General features: G+C 37.6%; 1 protein-coding gene across 1 annotated transcript in view; it reads left to right on the forward strand.

Annotated features, from left to right (window-relative positions):
- Window positions 1-267: 267 nt before the first annotated feature.
- The window catches only part of NR5A2 (nuclear receptor subfamily 5, group A, member 2), a 76336-nt gene continuing 56394 nt past the window's right edge, over window positions 268-20209 (forward strand). The window contains exons 1-3 of the mRNA XM_009074080.1: window positions 268-390; window positions 1677-1818; window positions 4532-5178. Of these exons, the coding sequence (XP_009072328.1) occupies window positions 286-390; window positions 1677-1818; window positions 4532-5178 (894 nt within the window). The 5' untranslated portion in view covers window positions 268-285. The remainder of the gene's footprint in view (window positions 391-1676; window positions 1819-4531; window positions 5179-20209) is intronic.

Below are 20209 nucleotides of genomic sequence, written 5' to 3' on the forward strand. Positions count from 1 at the left end.
AAGGGCTAGGTTAAAGGCATTCTATAAAGACATTTACGACATAAAACTGCGGAGCTGATGTTTTTTGTTTCAGTTGCTGAGTACCCTGCAGATTTGCTGATAATGAGAAGTTGTATGTCTCAATGCAAGCTGTTCTTAAAAATAAAACTTTTCCTCCGTTTTCAGTGGTGTGCTTGTTTAAGTGAGCTTTCTCTCTAGATGAGAACAGTTGCAGAAAAATTGAGTTACTAATGTAAATTTTAATCGAATGTACTATTTCTCCTTTCCCCAGTGTCTCAGTTTAAAATGGTGAATTACTCTTATGATGAAGACCTTGAGGAACTGTGTCCAGTCTGTGGAGATAAAGTGTCTGGGTACCATTATGGACTTCTCACCTGTGAAAGCTGCAAGGTTCTGTACTAATTACTCTATACAAACACAAGTACAGCATAGATGTTTCAAATACAAGCAGAAAAAAAAGATAATTAAAGAAAACAGGTGTAATAATTTGGGTTATTTCTGATACGTTTCTAATTATATTCTCATAAAAAAATTAACCACCAAAAAGCTTTAGGATTTACAAGTCTCTTCAAGAGAGATATCTACACAAATGGAAACAACTTGCAGTGTAGTTTTGTCGTTGCTTTTAAGTATTTTGCTGCTGTGAAGTGAGGTAGTTATAAAACAACTTTTGTTCCTAACTGTCCTAAATATTGATTTTAGTTGATTTATATACATTCAGAGTGTTCATTTTCCTGGAAGATAAAGTAGGAAAAGTATCCTCAATGCAGATCAGCTTTGTAAAATCTAATGCAGCTTTCTTAAGATACTTCTTTCATTCTTCAGTATTATGACGTAAATTTCTGTGACAGTAATGACCATGCACTTTTTTCATGCAAACTCTGTCAGACCCCACTTGGCAGACAAAGTCAAGTAAGCAATGATTTGGTTTAGATCATTCATTAATTTTGAGAATAAAACGTTAGTAATTGAAACTTACCATATGGAAAGATAAGTATATCTGCATTGGTTTATTATACTATAAGGTTTAAATACTTAAAAATTTATGACGTCAGATTTTTCATGTAAAATTTTAAAAAGTTTTTTTGCAGTTATTTAAGTAGTGCACTGTAAAGGAAACTCCTTTGCCAGAACAATGCAATTTAAAATATTTAGTTGCATGGAAAAATTAACTTAGCCTATTATATTTTCACTAAAAATAATCAATGAGAAGTAAACAAGAAGCACTTACTATGCCTCTAGCATGCTCCACTGGGATGTACAGTAGCCAGAGGTACTCTGTATTTGTCATCTTTGCAACAGTATCCCTACTTGTTTCATGTAAAAGTATTTTGAAACAAAGACCTTAATAATTCTGCAATGATTAAAGAATGCAGAAGGAACTGGTTAGTGTCCCTATTTCTGCTACCAGTGTCAAAGGCACAGAAGGCTACAACCTCCTGAAAGCATTCCCAAGCTTTGACATAAGTCTATAAAACACAGCACTTACACAGGAAAACCTGCTCCGTAGTCTGGTGATTTTCTCCTGGGTTCAGCTCACGAATTCAGAATAAACTGTGTAACTTCATAAGTGCTTGAGTGGTATCTGAAAATCATGTTACAATGATTGCCATAAAATAAAATGCTGAAACACACTATTGGTGCAAAACAGGCTAATTTTCATATCTGTCATACAGGGGTTCTTTAAGCGAACAGTCCAGAATAACAAAAGGTACACATGTATAGAAAATCAGAATTGCCAGATTGACAAAACACAGCGAAAACGATGCCCTTACTGTCGATTTCAGAAATGTCTAAGTGTTGGAATGAAACTGGAAGGTAAGAACTATAGTCTTGCTGATATCTTCAACTATACTATCATTTAATTTTGCAAATTACAGGATTAGCTATGTTACTTCATTCTATTTTATATTTAAAGGTGCCACATATTTGGGGTTTTAACTGATAATAAAAGGTGACTGCATGTTCAGTGACATTGTTGCTTTATAAAAACAATTTAATGAGTAAACGGTCAAACAACCAGTCAAAACCATAATCCATTTTTCATGTATGTATATAGTCTGATATTTCCTGCTTCTAAAGTTTGTGAATTAATGGATCTAGATAGAAAGTGTTTTGAAAAGACTTAATTTAGATTAAACATAAAATACATAAGAAGCGTCCAAATTAGAAAAAAAATTCCTTGCTATGGAATGATCTGATTTTATTTATATTTTATCTAGGGTTGGGGTTTTCTTACATATATTCTTCTGACAAGAAGGCAGAAAACAAAGAAACAGATAAAATAAGGGTTTTTCCTCACACTGACTTGCCTTTGAGATTAAGGAACCAGATAATCTCTAAAGTTGTGTCCTATATTTTTGTGATGCTACACCTGCAAGGCTATTACAATTGAAAGAGAATAAGGCATTTTGAAGTATACTTTTTGACTTCATTTCACTTTCTCATCTACAGAGAACAATGAAAACTGTACAGTACCCTTTGAGATAACAGAATGCAAAAATATCATCAACTTGAATTTGAGAATCATACACAGTTCATTTTAACTTTGATACATAAAATATTAAAATTCAAATTTCACAGCAAATTGCATTTTTCCTTGACCAAGGACAAGCTCCTAAATTTCTTATCACAATTGCACTGAAATGACATTCACCCTAGACACTTAACCAGGAAAAATCAGGCCAAGGGGGGAGACCACAAACTGTGAAGGGAACTGTAAAGGACAAGCCCCAGTCACCTGGCTCTGGCAAAGGGAAGCTGTTGCTATAACTGAAGATAAACAGAAAAATCAACCTCCTGCAGCTTGATTGATTCAATACTGTTCTATTTGCCCACAAGACTGAGCTAGCACTGACACACTGCACTAAACACCCTGAATCACTGCATGTGCTCCCAAATTTAACTAGTACAATAACAGGGCATTGGAAATTCTTTTGTCATTGTTGACCTTAAGAATAGGGACAAAATACATTTATCTACTCCTGCTTTTAACTTTTCTCATTTACTGACAATGCTGCAAGACCAAAGTTTGTCTTCTGTGATTACACAGAGTTCACTCTAAATTTCTGCAGGAGTTATACAAAAGCACTTGTTAGTCCAGTTTGGCTCACAGTTTGAAATTGTGGAGTACCTGGGAGGGTGCCATGTACACAGATTTAAAATTCTGTTTACCAGTGATATAATTAGTTTCCTTGAAGTTCAAATTTGTTCGAAGTCAACATTCAGCAGCAGTATTAGCAGCATCATTTTTACTACAAATTTAAGCAAAGTGCCTGTAGTTCTAAAGATACCAGAGAAAATGTACTTTAGCTTGCTTATTCACACATCCATACAACTTCTTTTCCTTTGTTTCGAAGATTGGAAGAGCACATGCTTCCATAATTGTAAATTGTTGTGATGTTTATATGTGTATTTCCCTGGTAGCAATATATATAGCCTGAAAAGTCTAGTCCATAAATTTCCATGGACCAAAAAAAAAATCATTAAACGTTAAAGTCCTTACGATATGCTACCGTATTATGCGTATCTAGCATTCATAATAAATTTTTAATGTCCTACTAATCCCTAAGATAAAAAGCTCAAGAACTTAACCTCCAGCAATCGCAGCAGTCTCAACATGTCACCAGGCTGTCAGAGGTTCCTCTTTCAATCTAATTGCCGTTGGGCAAGGTGGGCTTGGTGAGAGCTCCTCGCTAGTCCATTACACATATACCATGGTGACAGACGCTGCTGTGACAGAGACCACCAGTATGACTCCCAAGGCAGCTGTTGAGGTGGATTTGTTTTAATTATTTCTAATTCCAGAGATACTATAAGCCAGAACACTGTCAATAGTTTCTGTTTCGCTTCTACCTTCCGTGTGAGAGGCAGCAAGCTGACAGCTTTCTCTCTGCACATTCCAACTGCAGCTAAACATTTCCATAGAGCTGTTTAGCTAACTAGAAATCTCAGAGTTTTACACCAACCTTAACAGAACCATCAAAAGGAAATATTTCCTTCTTGCCAAGAGAAACATATTCCCCTTCGTGACTACTGAACATTTCGCAATTTACGTTTCAGATGTTTTGCTGCGGTGGAAGGCAGTAATGGAATGATTATAATGAGACAATGTGGTCTGCTGGATACGTCTCAGACAAATTCTGGACATCAGCCTTTGTTTCTTAATGACATAGTAGCTTGACATAAAAACCAAATGTACATTGAGATCTCCACATGATCCTATAGCAGGTGTGAAATTCCTGTAGCCAACCATTGTGTTTGTCCCTGTGTCCTGATCAGTGTATAGAGAAGTCCTTCTATTTTAGTAGTATATGCATGTGACATTTAAATGATGAGAAAAAAAGTGACATTTGTTAAGTCTAAATAAATCATTTTCTTTAGGAATAAAAGTACAACTTTGAATTTGGAAAAAAAAAAGAAAAACAGGAGTTACATTTTTACATTTCTGCTCTTTCCTAATGTATGCTTCATTAAAGAATATTGATTCCAAGTTTTAATTTTTGATTTACTCCCTCCTCTCCCCTGACAGCTGTGCGAGCTGACCGAATGCGTGGCGGTCGAAACAAGTTTGGACCAATGTACAAGAGAGACAGAGCTTTGAAGCAGCAGAAGAAAGCTCTTATCCGAGCAAATGGACTTAAACTGGAAGCCATGACTCAGGTGATCCAAGCAATGCCGACTGACCTGACAATATCCTCTGCAATCCAGAACATCCATTCAGCCTCCAAAGGCCTACCTCTGAACCACACTGCCTTGCCTCCTACAGACTATGACAGAAGCCCCTTTGTAACCTCTCCAATTAGTATGACGATGCCGCCCCATGGCAGTTTGCAAGGCTACCAAACCTATGGCCATTTTCCAAGCCGTGCTATCAAGTCCGAGTACCCTGACCCTTACACTAGTTCACCAGAGTCAATAATGGGCTACTCATACATGGATAGTTATCAAACAAGCTCACCAGCAAGTATTCCACATCTGATATTGGAACTCCTGAAATGTGAGCCAGACGAGCCGCAAGTCCAAGCTAAAATCATGTCATATCTGCAGCAAGAGCAAGCCAACAGAAGCAAACACGAGAAGCTCAACACATTTGGGCTTATGTGTAAAATGGCTGACCAAACCCTCTTCTCCATTGTTGAGTGGGCTAGGAGTAGCATCTTTTTTAGAGAACTTAAGGTAGGTAACAATCTTACATTATATTATCATTCGGTCGAGAAAAAATACCATTTCTTACAATGTTGTACTTCAAGCAGGAAACTATGGTTTACATTTTCTTCCCCCCCAAGCATCTTATTCTTTATTTATTTGGCTTGAAGTAGGCAGGCTATTAGGAGGAGGAATTTGTAGCTGTCTTCTACCTGAGCCTGTAATTAGCTGCAGCAAAGAGCTTCAATATTCAGTTCAGCTTTTCTGTACTTCAGTATTTTTCACAACTATTATTAACACCCATAGGGCCTCATATAAATTTTACTCCTTCCCCATCAGCATTGCTCACTGTCTGGCTTGTAGTCAGCTGTAAGCACACCTCTTGTACTATCCTACATTCATTTGTGTAATTGCTTCATCACCTTATTTAACATATAGGGGAATGCCATTTCTGTCCCTCTCTGTTCACACGTTTTATAAGACCATATCTGGAATATTTGCTTTCTCAATGGGATACTATTTTGTGCAGTCTCATGTGTCTAGTTAACCACAAAGGCTGAATTCTGAGCAGGATATACACATAACAGAAAGCAAGGAGGAAGAAAGTACCTTAAGGACTCCTTTTGGTTCTCATCACCACTGATACATGGGGGATTCCTTTAGTTTAGGCTTGCTACAATGACCTTTAGGCTCTTAATTTTGTTGGAGCACTCTGTAAACCCTCACGCAGAATTTTCTGGTGGCCACAAGTTCCCCATTTATATTTATCAGACTTATTATTAAGGCATTTATGTGGTCTTGTGGTCAGGTCTGAAATTTTAAGCCAGAAATTTGAGATCAGTTTTTAACCACTCTCTTGATAAGGAAACTAGCTCTGGAAAGAATAATCTTCTATCTCAAAAATACCCTCAAGACGATGAACTCAGCTCACATCTGAATTTCCCTATTATGTTGCTCGTTACTGTGTCTCTGTCTACTACAGAGAGATGGTTTTGCCACAAGTATTTGTTCCTGAAATCCGTTACTGTATCTCTGTCTACTACAGAGAGATGTTTTTGCCACAAGTATTTGTTCCTGAAATCCGTAAAGTTCTGTGACCGTGCATAATTTTTGACTACTGTCAAGCTAAGGGGAAATAACTCGATATCCAAATAGAACAATAACTGTAGAAGTTCACAGAATTTACATGCTAAAAAGCTGCAGTCGGAAAGCTGGCCACAATATTTCTGTCATAACCACAGTGATGTAGACACATAAAATAAAGCCTGATAACAAGACAAGCAAGCTTTATATGTTGTATATACAGCTCCAGGCTCTCTCCAGGTTTTCATAATGGTTGCAGGAATCATTGAAAACTCAGATGATACAAAGTGAAATAACGGAGGAAGTTTACTCAGAGAAAACAATATTTGCTAAGTTGTATACAATTTTATAGTAAACTCTGACTCATGCTGCCCATTTTAAATAATTTAAAAATTAGAATTGCAAACATGTTATATTTCCAGTAGACTATGTTCTAAATATCAGAGACCAGATCTTTCTACCCATACACCAGGGAGTACTTTAGTCTAGAGTAACAGCGTTAAAAATCACTGAGTCTTGCATATAGCCTTCAGGGTAAGAATTTAATTTATGGTCTGTCTTAAAATTTCATTTATGATTAAAGTGACAATATGAAAAGATATTCAAGCAACACTTATTTTTTATGGTTCTATAGCTTTATCTAGAGGCGGATTTTATAAGCATTCAACATGCTATACTGGGTATAGTTGTAGAGCAGGTCTTCAACCTCAGCCTGGATTGTATTCTTCAACATTTATATTTAGTAGGATGGACACATAAGATGCAGAAATTTGTTTCATGAAAATGCTGACCAACTTCTCCTGGCTCTGGATATATATATGCAACCATGTACAGACAGGCTTCTGGAAAGATATATTCCAAAAATTTGCTGCATTGAGCCTTTGGCTAGTGAACTGACTCAGATATTTTTAGAAGGCATTGGTTTTATCTTAGTGTTTGTACTCTTTACATCTTAGAAGCTTAGATGTCAGACACTTCCATAGCTTCTGGCTTTTATTTTTTTTAACTGGACAAGATCAACAAAATTGCACATCATTCCAGAACAACAACAAGCTACGTGGGAATGCATCCACATCTACAATTTCGGGACCAGATTACATACAATGCTAAGAACTTGAAGCTTTTCAATTTCAAAAAAAAGTGAGGTGCTTAAAACATGTTTAGATCAGACCCTACATTAGTATCAGCACTGGATAACACCATCTCTTTGCAGCTGAGAGGACAGGATTAGTATTAAACAAGCAGTTTCCAAACCTTTTCTGAGTGCAGCTCTCTTCTATCCATCCATGGTTTCAAGTCCTTCTGATCAAGGTAGCAAAAGCAGTTATTTCAGATTGCTCCATGGAAGATGAACACCTGTGGGGAAGGGTAAAGAAAATAAAACTCACCTAAGGATATGACAGATTTTAAATACAGAAGGAAGGGGAGACAATTGTGACAAAGTGCAGCTAGATTTTCAGAACAGGTAACTTTGCTCCCTGCCTATACACAGCTGAGAAGTATGTATTAGCTCAAAAAGATCTTCCCTATTATTCCTATACGTCTAAACTTAACAACCAAATATTGAGATGTCTTTCAGATAAGACAGATGTGGATTAAAATTTTTAATAACTCAAATAATTAAACAGCCACAAAAAGTACAAATTTGGTCTGTATGAAACTCATCCTGATTTCGGTATGATGAGTGATGCCTTGTCTGTGAGTTACCAGACAATATGTGTCATTATTTATTGTATCTTTTCACTTCATTCTAAATTGTCTTACACATTTCTCTCTTCAATTAATGTAAAAGTGTGATCTTTTTCCTTTCTGCTCAACATAGAGATTTAGTAATATTTAGGTTCTATAGTTAGCAGAATTCAGGAGGGACCGAAAAGGAGGAGGAGGTGATAAAAAATGCTGTCCCAGTCCATCAGTGGCCACATTTACCCTAAAAAAATAACAAAACCCCACCACTGATCTACACCTTTTAAGTTTTCTTTTTCTTTCCTTTTGGCTGAAGATTTGACTTTTTAATTTTAAAGAGATCTCAAGTGATAACAAATATGTTTTAAAACTCTATTTCCATAAGTTTTTATCAGCTTTTGCTGATCACTTGTTGCTCTACAAATTGTCAACACCTGTTTTCACGTCTTATACATACAAGGATGTAAAATGCAAAAATACTGACTGGGTAGGACTACTTATGGCATGCACTGCATTTTACTGAGTGTGGCCTGTGTATGGACTTAAGTATGTAATTTAAGGCTAATGTTCATACTGGCTGAGAAGCAGATCTTCTCATCTTCAGAAATTAATGGAAAAATTAATGAAACAAACTTGTCAGGGTTAATAATAATGTCAGAATAAGATCAAAACCAGCCAGTTGCAATCCAGTAACTTTGAATTTAACACCTGCTAAAATCTCAAACATCCCTATCTGTCTTGTGAAGTCAGAATACTTTGTAAGTAGCAATTACATCATCAGTTCTGGGTGTTGACATCATGTATTACTTTTTTTATTCATAACGAGAAGTGTTTCTCTGTGGTTATTTATGTGCAGATGAAATAAGAATATAGAGACAACCTCCCAATATACTCACAATGATACTAATAGTAATAGTAAAGAAGGGTTTCGTTTGCTATTCTGGAGTTGTTGAAAGGTCAGTAAATATAAAAGTAAGATATATCCATCTTATCCTCAGCTAAGAAAACTCGGGAATGCCCTAGGGATGCTAGATTTGTAGCAAGCTGTCTTAGTCAGGTGAAAGGTCTTTGTACAAAGCTAAAAAGAAAATATTGCAAGAGTTTCTAGAGTCCAAAGGTTGCCTGCCCCCAAGAAAGGATGCAGACAGCTCCACTGGACTGGTTTTTCCTCATCAGCCCACATCAGGGAAAATTCAAAAACTACTTCTAGAGCTAAGTATTCCTGAACCAATAAAAGAAAGCCGTTTCTGCTTGGTGCAGGGGAAAAACAGGACCTGCACTGTAGAACAGTCCTCATGATACTTTCTCCTGGCTGAGGATCAGAAAGTCAACTACATGTTAATAGTTATGAAAAAGGCACTAAAAGACCAGTGACTCACAAAAAATATTACCATGTCTTATTTGGCTATTTTAGTGAGGATGTCATAGGTCAAAGTACTTTTTGAGCACAAACCCATTTAGTGAATGATTGCAGGAAGAGCCAGTGTACTTCATGTTAAAGAAGCTCATCCTACAACTATTCACTGAGTTCGCAAATTTCGGCCATTCACTGATGTCAGACTATATCAGTTCTGGGCCAGATTTCTTGCTGTAAGTATAAATTTGCCCATGTTTACATTAGCTGTGGCCTTTGAAAAAATCATGGTTTAAGCACATATCTCTAAAGGACCCTATCAGAAAAAATGGTACTGTACATGGTAACATATTTTGGTAGCTCATAAAGTAACAAAGCCCTACCTTTGTGTTACATATTCTCCATAAGCACAACTATATTATCAGAGTTTCAAATTACTTCTTAAAGAAGGGCAAACTTCGTGTGAATAGGATTAACAGAACTCCTGTGGTCTCTTAATTTTTTCTGTAATATCTATTTCGATAGATGTAGTAATGTAATACTTGATACACCACCTTTAATTTCAAATTTCAGTCTCTATGTAGTTAAGCATCAATAAATGCATAGAAAATAAGGAATAACAGTACAGAAATTCAATTATTAAACTGAATGAACACAATATGAAAAAATAGGTTTGGTTTTTGCTGCATTTTTGAGGAAAAAAATCAGTAGTGAAACACCTTAGACGTTCTCCTTTAGGGTGATGAAAGGTTGATATATTATTTAGACTTAAGTAATCAAGTGCAATTTGATAACTTGAAGTGCTTTTGGACTTTGTAGTATGCGTTTATCAGGACAGGAAATGTAACTAACATAGCTGATGAAATAAAAACTTCTGCAGGGTTCTTTCAATCAGGGAAGCTGCCAGAAACTGAGGTCCAGGACTACCCTTGGTATGAGTAATCATAGTAGTTAACATGTTGTCATGTCTAACCATTGATTTTTAGTCTGGCTTAAGTGTATCTGGTTCTGAGAAAAATATTTCTCAAACATTTGGAAGTGTTGGGGAAAGGAAAAAGTATTTCTCTTAGCCAAATAATTCTTTGTTTTAGAATCATTACTTTTCAAAATGGTAAAAATACTGCTCTTGAAAGAAGGCTCAGCAGAGAAAGCAGGGCTTAATGAAACATGGCATTACACCTGTCACATAACTGAGCCTTCTGCAGGAGCACACTGTTAGAAGTCAACTTCATGATAACCTTGTGGCTCTTCTGAGAACAAAGAATGTGACTAAATGCTGTGTCTCAGTGTGTAGGCATGTCATTTTGCAAACTTTTCTAAACAGTTTGTTTAGTGTTAAGCCTCGGATGCTCTTTTTAGGAGTAAAAAGAAAGATGACCTTCTCCTGTGCCCGTTGATGTCAGAGCTGGACACTTGAGTTTCACTCTACCATACAATATTCTCACCTCTGATAGCAGGAGGCTGAGTTCAGTCATTCAGGACTTAGTAATTTTTCCACCTTATACCCCATGTTAAACATCATGCTGAGACTAAGAGCCATGCTCCATGTGGGTTTTTTTGGAAAGACTGCCACTTCCACCCTTGTGGATTTGCAGTCACCAGTTTACCAGCAAACTTACTCAGGTTTCCACAAAGAGCCATAATGCAGTAACAAACTTTTGTTACTTATTGGAGAAAATTTGAGCAAGCAACAATTCCAAAGCTGCCCAACCCATAAGCAAAGATATAATAGGCTGTGGTACAGACATGAGGAATTGCATAGCTACAGCCACTTCTGCCACACGTCCCGAAGCAGACACCGTGTTAAGCTGAGTTTGAGGTATTTGTTACACAAAACAGAAGTTTAAAGTTACAGTTTAATTGTTTTCTTTCAAAGTGTAAGTTTCCAATTTAAGTTTGACAATTGCCAGCAATGACATAGAAAGATTACTTGGGTGCATTGGTAAATGCATATCATGTTGCTGAAGGGCAAGATGAAAAAACAGTGCTCTTTAGATCTTGCATGCTGTGAGTAGTCCAAAGTGATGTTAAAGTGAACTCCAGCAATAACTGCTGTACTAAGACACTGAGCAGTGAATGCTCAGCCACATTAGCAGCCTATTGTATTTTCACATGCTTTTTAACTGTTATTTTCTGCTGTGAAGATCTGATCTTTTTGCCAAATGATGGAGAGCTTTGCATATTAAAAATTAAACAATTCCAGTCTCTTGGAAAAAATCATAGATATATTGCCTGATTTCACTTAGTAAAGACACATTTTCATAGTCAGAATGACAGATCTTCACTTGCAAAGATCTCCATTTTTTTGCAAGTTTCTGCCACCAAAAAAAAAGGCCATATTTACATCTTGAAAGTATGGCATCTCTTTCAACCAGGCAGTACATCTTACTACAGGAAGAGAAGTTTCATTCAGATCTAGAGTTTTTCTATGATACCTGTATCATTCAGATCCAGCACTTGAATACATTACCTGTATCATATTTCTGTTCTAGTTCCTAGTTACAGTAAAAGTTTACCTATATAAATCTGTCAAGGCTGTTGAGATGTAAGGATGTTCTTCTGTTAACCTGTAGGCTTTAGGATCACCCACAGTAAGGATGAAATCCTAGCCATACTGAAGTCCCTTACAGGCTTCCCATTAGCCCTGCTGAAGCCCTATAATATAGATGGATGTTGTTCTGTACTTTCATATGTAGAGGTAAGCTGCTCCAGATCAAGGGATAGTCATCTTTGTCCATACATCACTTTGAAGGCAATAGCCCCAACATAATCTCTCTAGGAACAGGGCTGAAAAATGCTGACAAATGGCAAGAAAAGCAGAGGAAGGTGTGATTTATGAAGAAAAAATTAAAAATCTGAATATTCATAGCTTGACGAAGCATCAAATGCACCCATATGAAAGCCTTTTAGAATCCTAACATTTGAACAAAAGACTTCAGAGGGTGAGGGACTGTGTAGTTCCTCACCAGTAATGTTATTTGGGCTATAATATGTTTTCCACAACACTCAGTCATCAGACTCATCATTGGAGAGAAGGCCTAAAGCTGAGAGCTTTCATGTCATGCTGCAAATTGTAGTATCACTCAGAATGGGCTGGACACACTATGCAGCTATATAAGCACAGGAATATATTAAAGGTCTCAGGTATTTTCCATTTCCAATTTTAAAATTATTATAAAATGGAGTTTCAAATAGAGGCAGTAAAAAAATCAAGAGGCAGACTGCACTTAAACCTGTGTCTGGTATCTCTGTATTTCCAAACTTTGGTCAGTATGCACTAACAAGTGAATTTTCAGACTTCCAAAATAGAATAACCTACCTATTGCCAGGGAACCATGTCATTTTGTGCTAGCCAAAAACCTAGTACAAGAGGAAATAGTATTTCAAAAGTTAATTTAAACCTGAGCACAGTTAAACATCCAAATCAATGATAAACATTTGATTTGAACTCCATTACAGCCCATGTGATGCCAGTGGTCACATCCAAAATCTGGTACTCTGTGAAATGAATGCAGTGCAGATTTTTTGGTAAATCAGCATGTAAGGTAGCTGTTGAACCCCTTCTACTTCTCCCACACCTGGCTGGAAAGAACAATTAAAAGCAAGCTGGAGTGTAACCACTATTTTTAGGACAGCCTTTAACCATTCCCTGATGTATTGGGTTTTTTTCCTAAAAGAAATCTCTTAATTACCAAATCTGCAGCCATTTCATTCTGAATTTAAAAAAGCACAGTTTTATTCAGACTGAATGTTGGCTAAATCACAACACACCATCTTACCACTTTATAAAACTGATTTGGAACATTTGTTCTCCACGTGCCACAGACACCACCAGGTGCTGCAGCCCCACGAGGGGCTTGGACCTGTCACCCCTGTCACCAGCACTGTCCCCTGTTTTGACACAGGGACTAAAGTTGTTGCTATTGGCATCACTACAGGCATGTTTGCAGTGCAACTGCAGAAGAAATAAAAGAGCAGGTTTAAGGAATTAAGGAAAACTAAGTGATAAAATACAGCATTGGTGGGAAAGTGAAGATACAATGTTATATAGACATAGTGTCTTTTTTTGCACTTCTGTAACTGGTGGAAGTTCAGTTATAGGTGGCTAGGAAAACATCAGGGCAGTCTGGTCAAACAAATATTTAACACTGTGTCTTGGAAACACCCCAGTCATTAAAACAACCATTACAGACAAAAAAAAAAAAAAGAGGATATGATAAATTAGTAAAATAAAATACCAAATAACCATATTGTGGTGGAAAAAGAAATTTCATTTTGTCTAATTCTGGAATTGTCTGTCATGTCCATCACTTGGAAAGGAAAAAAAAAAGCCCTAAAATCTGGTTTCGGAAATTCAGAAATAGAAAAATGCTTCTTACATCTAAATACAGCTCTTGCATTTGTTGAAGGAAAAGTGACTTTGATATTTGTTGCTAAATAAAATCTTGGATCAAGTAAACTTAATTAAAAAAATTAGTTAAGGCAACAATAAACACAGGAAATATACATGAATAAAGTGTTCTAAAAGTCAGGCAACTCTTTTAAGACTATAAATATCACCTAAGCAAGGCCACTATAATTAGCAAAGGGTGAACAAAAGAAGACATCCAGAAATAGATGGGGAGGGGGGAGGTTGGGAGGGTGAAATGTCTTGGTTAACCTTATTCGAGTGTTCTTTCCATAGCATAGGAAATGGTTCCAGCTAGCTCATGAGTTCTGTTGGTATTAACTGATTTTTAAAAGGACATTTCCATGCTGTCTTTATGCCAAGGAAATTCTTTTACTGGCGTGTTTGCTGAATACAGGAAACATCACCCTGACTAAGTGACACTGAATGTGACGAAGAATTGTATCTTTATTCTGGTGTTACAGTCAACACTGTCTGTTTGTTTCATCTGGATACCTTTTGGTATTTATTGGGGAATACTTACTGCAGTCTCACAATTTGTCCTGAGTAATGAGCAAACACAGTGACTGGTGGTGCTGAGTCATAATCCCTCACCACTCAAGAAGCAGCTTGCTGCATCCCTTGGGCAGCGGCGGATTGGTCTGAGGGATGATCCAGCACTTTAGGGGAGGTAGAGACAGGGCTGTCTAGCACACGCTAATCCTCTTCAGCCCTCCTCAAGGTATGGACAGAAAAGATTAGCAGTGCTGGAAACCTTCCTCGTCTCCATGCTATGGCCAGAATTTCCCATGCAAAGAAATAAATGTGGACCTACAACTGCTTACTCTCCCAAACAGAGAGCCAGACAAGTCAGTCTTGCATGCAGTAATTTTCAGTGCAAGTCAGGCAGGCTGTGCTTATGAGCTCAGTCTCGTACTACATGTCAGAAGAAAGCTTTACTGAAGCCAGTGAGAATTTTGTCCAAATAAGTGCAAGTTAAGATCTTGAACGCTGCATTTCCATTTTCACTCACAGCATTTGCTAGTTTCCTGTTTTCTTCTGTAAAAGCTGCCTGTCAAGCATTTAAGTTTAATTTGCTATGTTATTTCTAAATGCCCTTTTTGTTATCTGTTTTCTCTTGTCCTTTCTCTTTCTTGGAAACTGTGCTAGTGCTACAGCCACTTCATAAGCAGTAACTGCAATTATTTGTGGCTCTGGGCTCCATTGATCTGTTCCACAAAGATCCTCAACAGTCTGTGGTTTCCGTGACAAGCCCTCAAAATCCTTGTGTACCCTTTTGCATCTGAGAAAAAGGTTCAGAGTAGGTGGGTCAGACAGGCCAGCAGTCACCATCTTGCTACTTCTGGAGCTCAGTAAAAATCACAATAAAACCACAAAGATTTTTAATCCTAAGTAGTAAATTTCCTTCAGGTAACAGCAAAAACATGTAGAAAGAATAACAGGCAACAATTGGCCAAAGTTTCTGTTTCTACTCCAATTTATCTGTGTGGTAATTTTAGGGCATAACAACCCTGTTGGAATTGTGGGAGGTGGTAGGGATGTATTAGACAGGCTGCTGGGAGGCATGAGACTAAATTAGGTGGTAGTGCAAATCATCTAGGTGCAAGTGGAAGCCAAGGCTAATGTGTAGCTCATACTTAGGTCACTAAGATATAAAATAGTTTAAGCTTCTTTTTCAACGACTCCACAATTACTGATGTACCTTCTGTCTACACATGGAAAAAAGAGCTGGAGACAGAAAGCCAACTGCTCACAAATACTACTGGAATATTGTTTGGGTTAGTACATATCACACTCATCAAAAACAAGATCAGGTGATTTTCTGCATTTGAGGCTGAGACCTAGAATTTCCTGACACTATTTTGAATATTGGCCATATTGCTAAGATTCTACCCAGACCTTCTAGTCTTTGAAAAGTCAAAAATTGCTATAAGGAATAGCACTGTCTTTCTGCTGCAGGACTTGGAAAAGCAATGGTCCTCGTTTGTAATACAGAGAATAAACTACAAGAATATTAACAATAGCAACAATAGTAATAACAACTTTAAGTAGAAATAAACACATGACAATTACTTTACATTGGTTTGGACTCACCATTCACAAGATAGATTCTCATTTGGCAAGTGTGGTCAAGGACAATGCTGGCTCCTGACTAGGAATGAACTTAAAGGGAGAGTGTTCCCAGTAGGAAGGGTTAGACCTCAAAGCGAGTGTTTACATGACTAGCTCATTTGGTTATGTTGAACCACATTTATTTTTAATTTGCATGCCTCTCCTTTAAGTCATACCCTTCTCCTCTTGACTTCAGTGGGAGCTCCACATGTTTTGCCTTTGATTCCACTGCATGCTGGCAACTCTAATTAGTGTTAACTAGAGTTTCAGTGGAGTTTCTTGCTCTTGCTCTTGTTTCCCTCTTTCTCTGTAAGAGTTTACAGACCAGGAGTTGGAGCTTTATCAAACTGGCACATGGTGCCTATCAAGAATGCATCTTCATTTCTTCTCTGTCTCTGCCAAAGAGAAACCTTTTTCTTCAGGCTGAATAACAGTGGTGGCATAACTATGAGGAAAATGACATCGATCATTCTAACAAACTCCCCTCAGTTTTGAAAAGACAGTGTAGTATTGTCTTTGATATTTTAACAGTAATAATTTCAGCTAGTTAACACAGCCTTTCCCTGTGAGTTGCTGTCCTACTAACCTGGTGCAATAAATAGGTGTTAGAAGAGCTCATTTCTCTAGGGCTAGATCCTGCAACTCATACTGAACCTCAGCCTGCTCTGCACTATAGAAACTGCTTTGAATTGCAGAGATACTTTGTGTAGGGACACAATGCAGCAGACTGAGTAAGACTGAGTGAATCTGATCCTTTCTTTCAGTGCTGCTGGCTTTATTAAAAATAAACAGCACCCCCCTTGCCAAACCCTCACCATCAGACCTTCCATCTTGGAAAGAGAAACACTGCTCCATTCTGAGATGCTCATCTCAGACTTGCATTCTCACATATACAGACAGCTAAAATGAACAGGAGCTACTTTTCTTCATAAGAACTATTGCATGTGGCTTTCTGTGCTCCTTCCAATATTTCAAAAGACACAACTTCCCAGCATGATGATAAAGTTTTCCTGTGTTCCAATAATAAAAGTTGAATGTGCCAGTAATTTCCAGTTCCTCTGTGGTCGGGCAGCCTGTGAAGACTAAATCAGAATTACCCAACCTGCAGTATCAGTGTGGGAGTCGGAAACAGATGTTCACCGGACAATACAATTTGTTGTCACTGTCGATACTATATGGCACTATTCCCAACAGAAATTGTCTGTAGCTGGAAAGGAATGTAAGGAATGGTTCATGCCCCAGATTAATATTATTTGTTAAATTGCTGTTAATGTTAAATACTCTTTGTTTTGGTTTGTTTTAAATGTCTGAATGAGGGAGGCACAAGCACTCAAAAATACAGTCAATTGGGCTTGTAGCATCTGTGTACTATGTCAACCAACTATTTAAGGCTTTTTCCTCAAGATGACATTATGTTAGATTAAAACCAAGAGTCAAATTCAGTTCCTTAGAATCAGGGTACTTTAACCTTTAATTTTATAAAATATTTGATGCTCAGTAGCTATTTACACAGAAAGCACATGGTGAGAGATAAATGAGACAAATCATTTCATGCATATCTGAATGTGGATCTATGAAGATTAAAATTTATTATATTCATCTAATAGTATTTTTATATATATGATAACATTTGAAAGTAGTTTATGTCTTGGAAATTCTAATAGGACATTTGGGCATTTAAAACTGATCAAACACTCAAATGAGCAAAATCCTCTATTAGCATATGATAGTAGCATATGATGCCTAGCCTTGATTTCCAAATTTCATGAATATTACAAAAGCAGATGCACTAGATCATACTTACTGTAAAAGGCAGTGGATTGGGTTAGGTACTTCTTAAATAATCTTTTTTCAGGGATACATCAAATATCTTACAAGAAAAAAAAAGGATGCAAGTGAAATCCAGCCTAAATACAAATTAATACATACAGTAGGAGTGTCAAAGAGAGCTAAATATCTGACTGACAGAAGACTTGGATTTAGCACCTATATTTTATGTGAAAAAGTAATGCTAGGTATTTCCAAAAGTGAAGACATCTGGCATTTGAGTTGGAGTTTACTGAAACCGGTGACACAACTCCCATGTAGCTGCTGACTGTTTTATCTCTGTCAGGCTTTCTTTAGAGATACTAAAAAGAGGAAAAGGTGTGTTTAATCACGTGGCCCAAGCAAGAGCAAAAGATTTCAGCACCGTAAAAATCAAACAGCTGTCTTACTTTTACAAATGCATGTGTTAATACTTCACAGCAGTCTTTTTCTAATACTAATTTTGCATTTACCGTGTTTCCTGTTGCAGCATTCTGCAACAGAGTAGTTTACTGCTCTGCGTCAGGCTTTAGTCAGTGGGAAACATGAAATGATTTTCAGCTGTGTGTTTCTTTATAACTACCTCATGATACACCCTGAATTCCTATCCATTGTTCAACTTTTTTTATGCTTCGAGATTTAGTGAATTTAGACCTATTTCCATGATGATTTTGGGTAAGAGTTTGAATGCCGCAAAATTTTCCAAGTCAGCATGCAATGAGACAGAATGAAATAGCTGATAACATTTAGCTCACTTGTAAGCAATATGCTGATTTTTGTATGTGTATTATGTGTGTTTGTATATGTGTGTTTTTATATACATTCATGGGTCAAACTGAGTTTCTCATCAACTAGGTGTTGGCAAGTGCCAAAGTGATTTAGGATTAGAACGGGATTTAGGCTGATCTAGCTACTGTTGTATTTCTTATTTCATCATCATGCCAGAGATACTGTGACAGTTGTGAGTTTTCTTTAATTTATGAAATAGACAAAATTAAATGTCCATACCAGACATGCTGTTAGGTTACAGGGAGTGAAGGAGAAGCACTGCATTAGGCCTTTTTCTTTTGTCTGCACCCAACAGAGAGTCTCCTGAATGTACAAAACAGCTGGGAAACTTCCTATGTAGCACAGAGCTTGAAAAATTAATTCAATATTTTAAAAAATTCAATCTGATTAGGCTTATTTCTATTTACTGTTATTCCAGTTCTGTAGCGTATCTCTTTGTAAAATATGAGTCTGTTACCGCAGTGCATTACATCATTTTTAATGCTAACTCTATGCTCATTTTAACTGTCATGACAGAATCCAAATAAATGTTTTAGACTTTGAAGACTTTTTATTGCAGTACTAGAGAGAACATATACTCATGCAAAGTTTTAGTATTACTTATAATTTCAAAAATTGCTGGATTAAACCAGAACTGTTTCCTAAAGCAACTAATCCCCCATTTTCAGTCACACTGCTTTTTATGTGTTAATTTTTATCTGCTGAATGACTTTGTGGTCTCAGTTTAATTACCTTTACTGAGAAAGAGAAGGTTCAGAAGGAGGGAAATGTTGTTGTTCAAGTTAGAGGAAAGCTTTCTGATGGGAGGAGAGGAGGAGATGAGTGCAATGAGCAGGAGTGCAGCCTGCCTGCTGGCGAGCGGAGCGAGCACTATTCAGAAGAGAGGAAACCCTTGGCCACCGCACAGTGTGGCTGTGTACACCAGAGTTAGTTAGAGTGCTCTGAATCTCATCTTTTGATCTCGGGCGATATTTTTCTCTGTTATGTCACAGAGGTCACCTGGCTCATGTGTGACAAACTGCCTGCATAAGTCACAGTGCCAGTGGCAGAGATTTGTAACCATGTCCCTGGTCCATTGCCTTTGAATTATTTCGCAGGCCCTCTGCTTTACATTTACACTCTGTCGGAAGATGAACAGGGGAAGGGAGTAAAATCAAGGGCAGGGTCTCATCCTGAAGGACAAGGGGAAACAGGTGGAAGGTTAATGGCCCTGGAGCGTATCCACAAGCCTCTCAGGCTTGATATATGGGCCTCAGGCCTAAAACGGGCATTGGCTTTCAAAGATATATTATTTCATTTGAGGAGAGACATTCTGGAGTTCCTGCATTTGTCTGCTGATAGATGATCCTCTGTCCACAATTGGTTATGGCGTGTGAGTTTTCCTTGGGCCTGCTCCCGTACATAAAAATTTTGCTGAGCTCTCCAACCTTTCGCATGCCTGTGAGAATGGGACGTGTGCGGGGCCTTTTGGCAGGCGGCTGGATTTTTGTGGCTGCTATTTTCGTAGTTCCTTTTGAAGCGCCAGGCAAGTGGGGGATGAAAGGCACTTCTGTTCATTCATACGCGGCTGGGCAGGGGCAGCCTCACGGGGACAAAAATGGGGGAGAAGAAGATGTCAGGGCCCCATTATGCACACACGTGTCTGCAGCCCAGGCGGAAGTCGCTCCTGACTCTGTGTTTTATCCTGGCACACGCCCGCAGAAAGATAAAAACGGGAAAATAATTTGCATAAGTTTTATGACCTCTCTTCTGTTACTGTATTGCGTTTCTGTTAGGGCTTTTGCATGTGCTTCAGTTCATGGGAAAAACCAGGAACTCCATGT

Source organism: Acanthisitta chloris, unplaced genomic scaffold (genome assembly GCF_000695815.1).
Source record: "Acanthisitta chloris isolate BGI_N310 unplaced genomic scaffold, ASM69581v1 scaffold25954, whole genome shotgun sequence".
NCBI lineage: Eukaryota > Metazoa > Chordata > Aves > Passeriformes > Acanthisittidae > Acanthisitta > Acanthisitta chloris.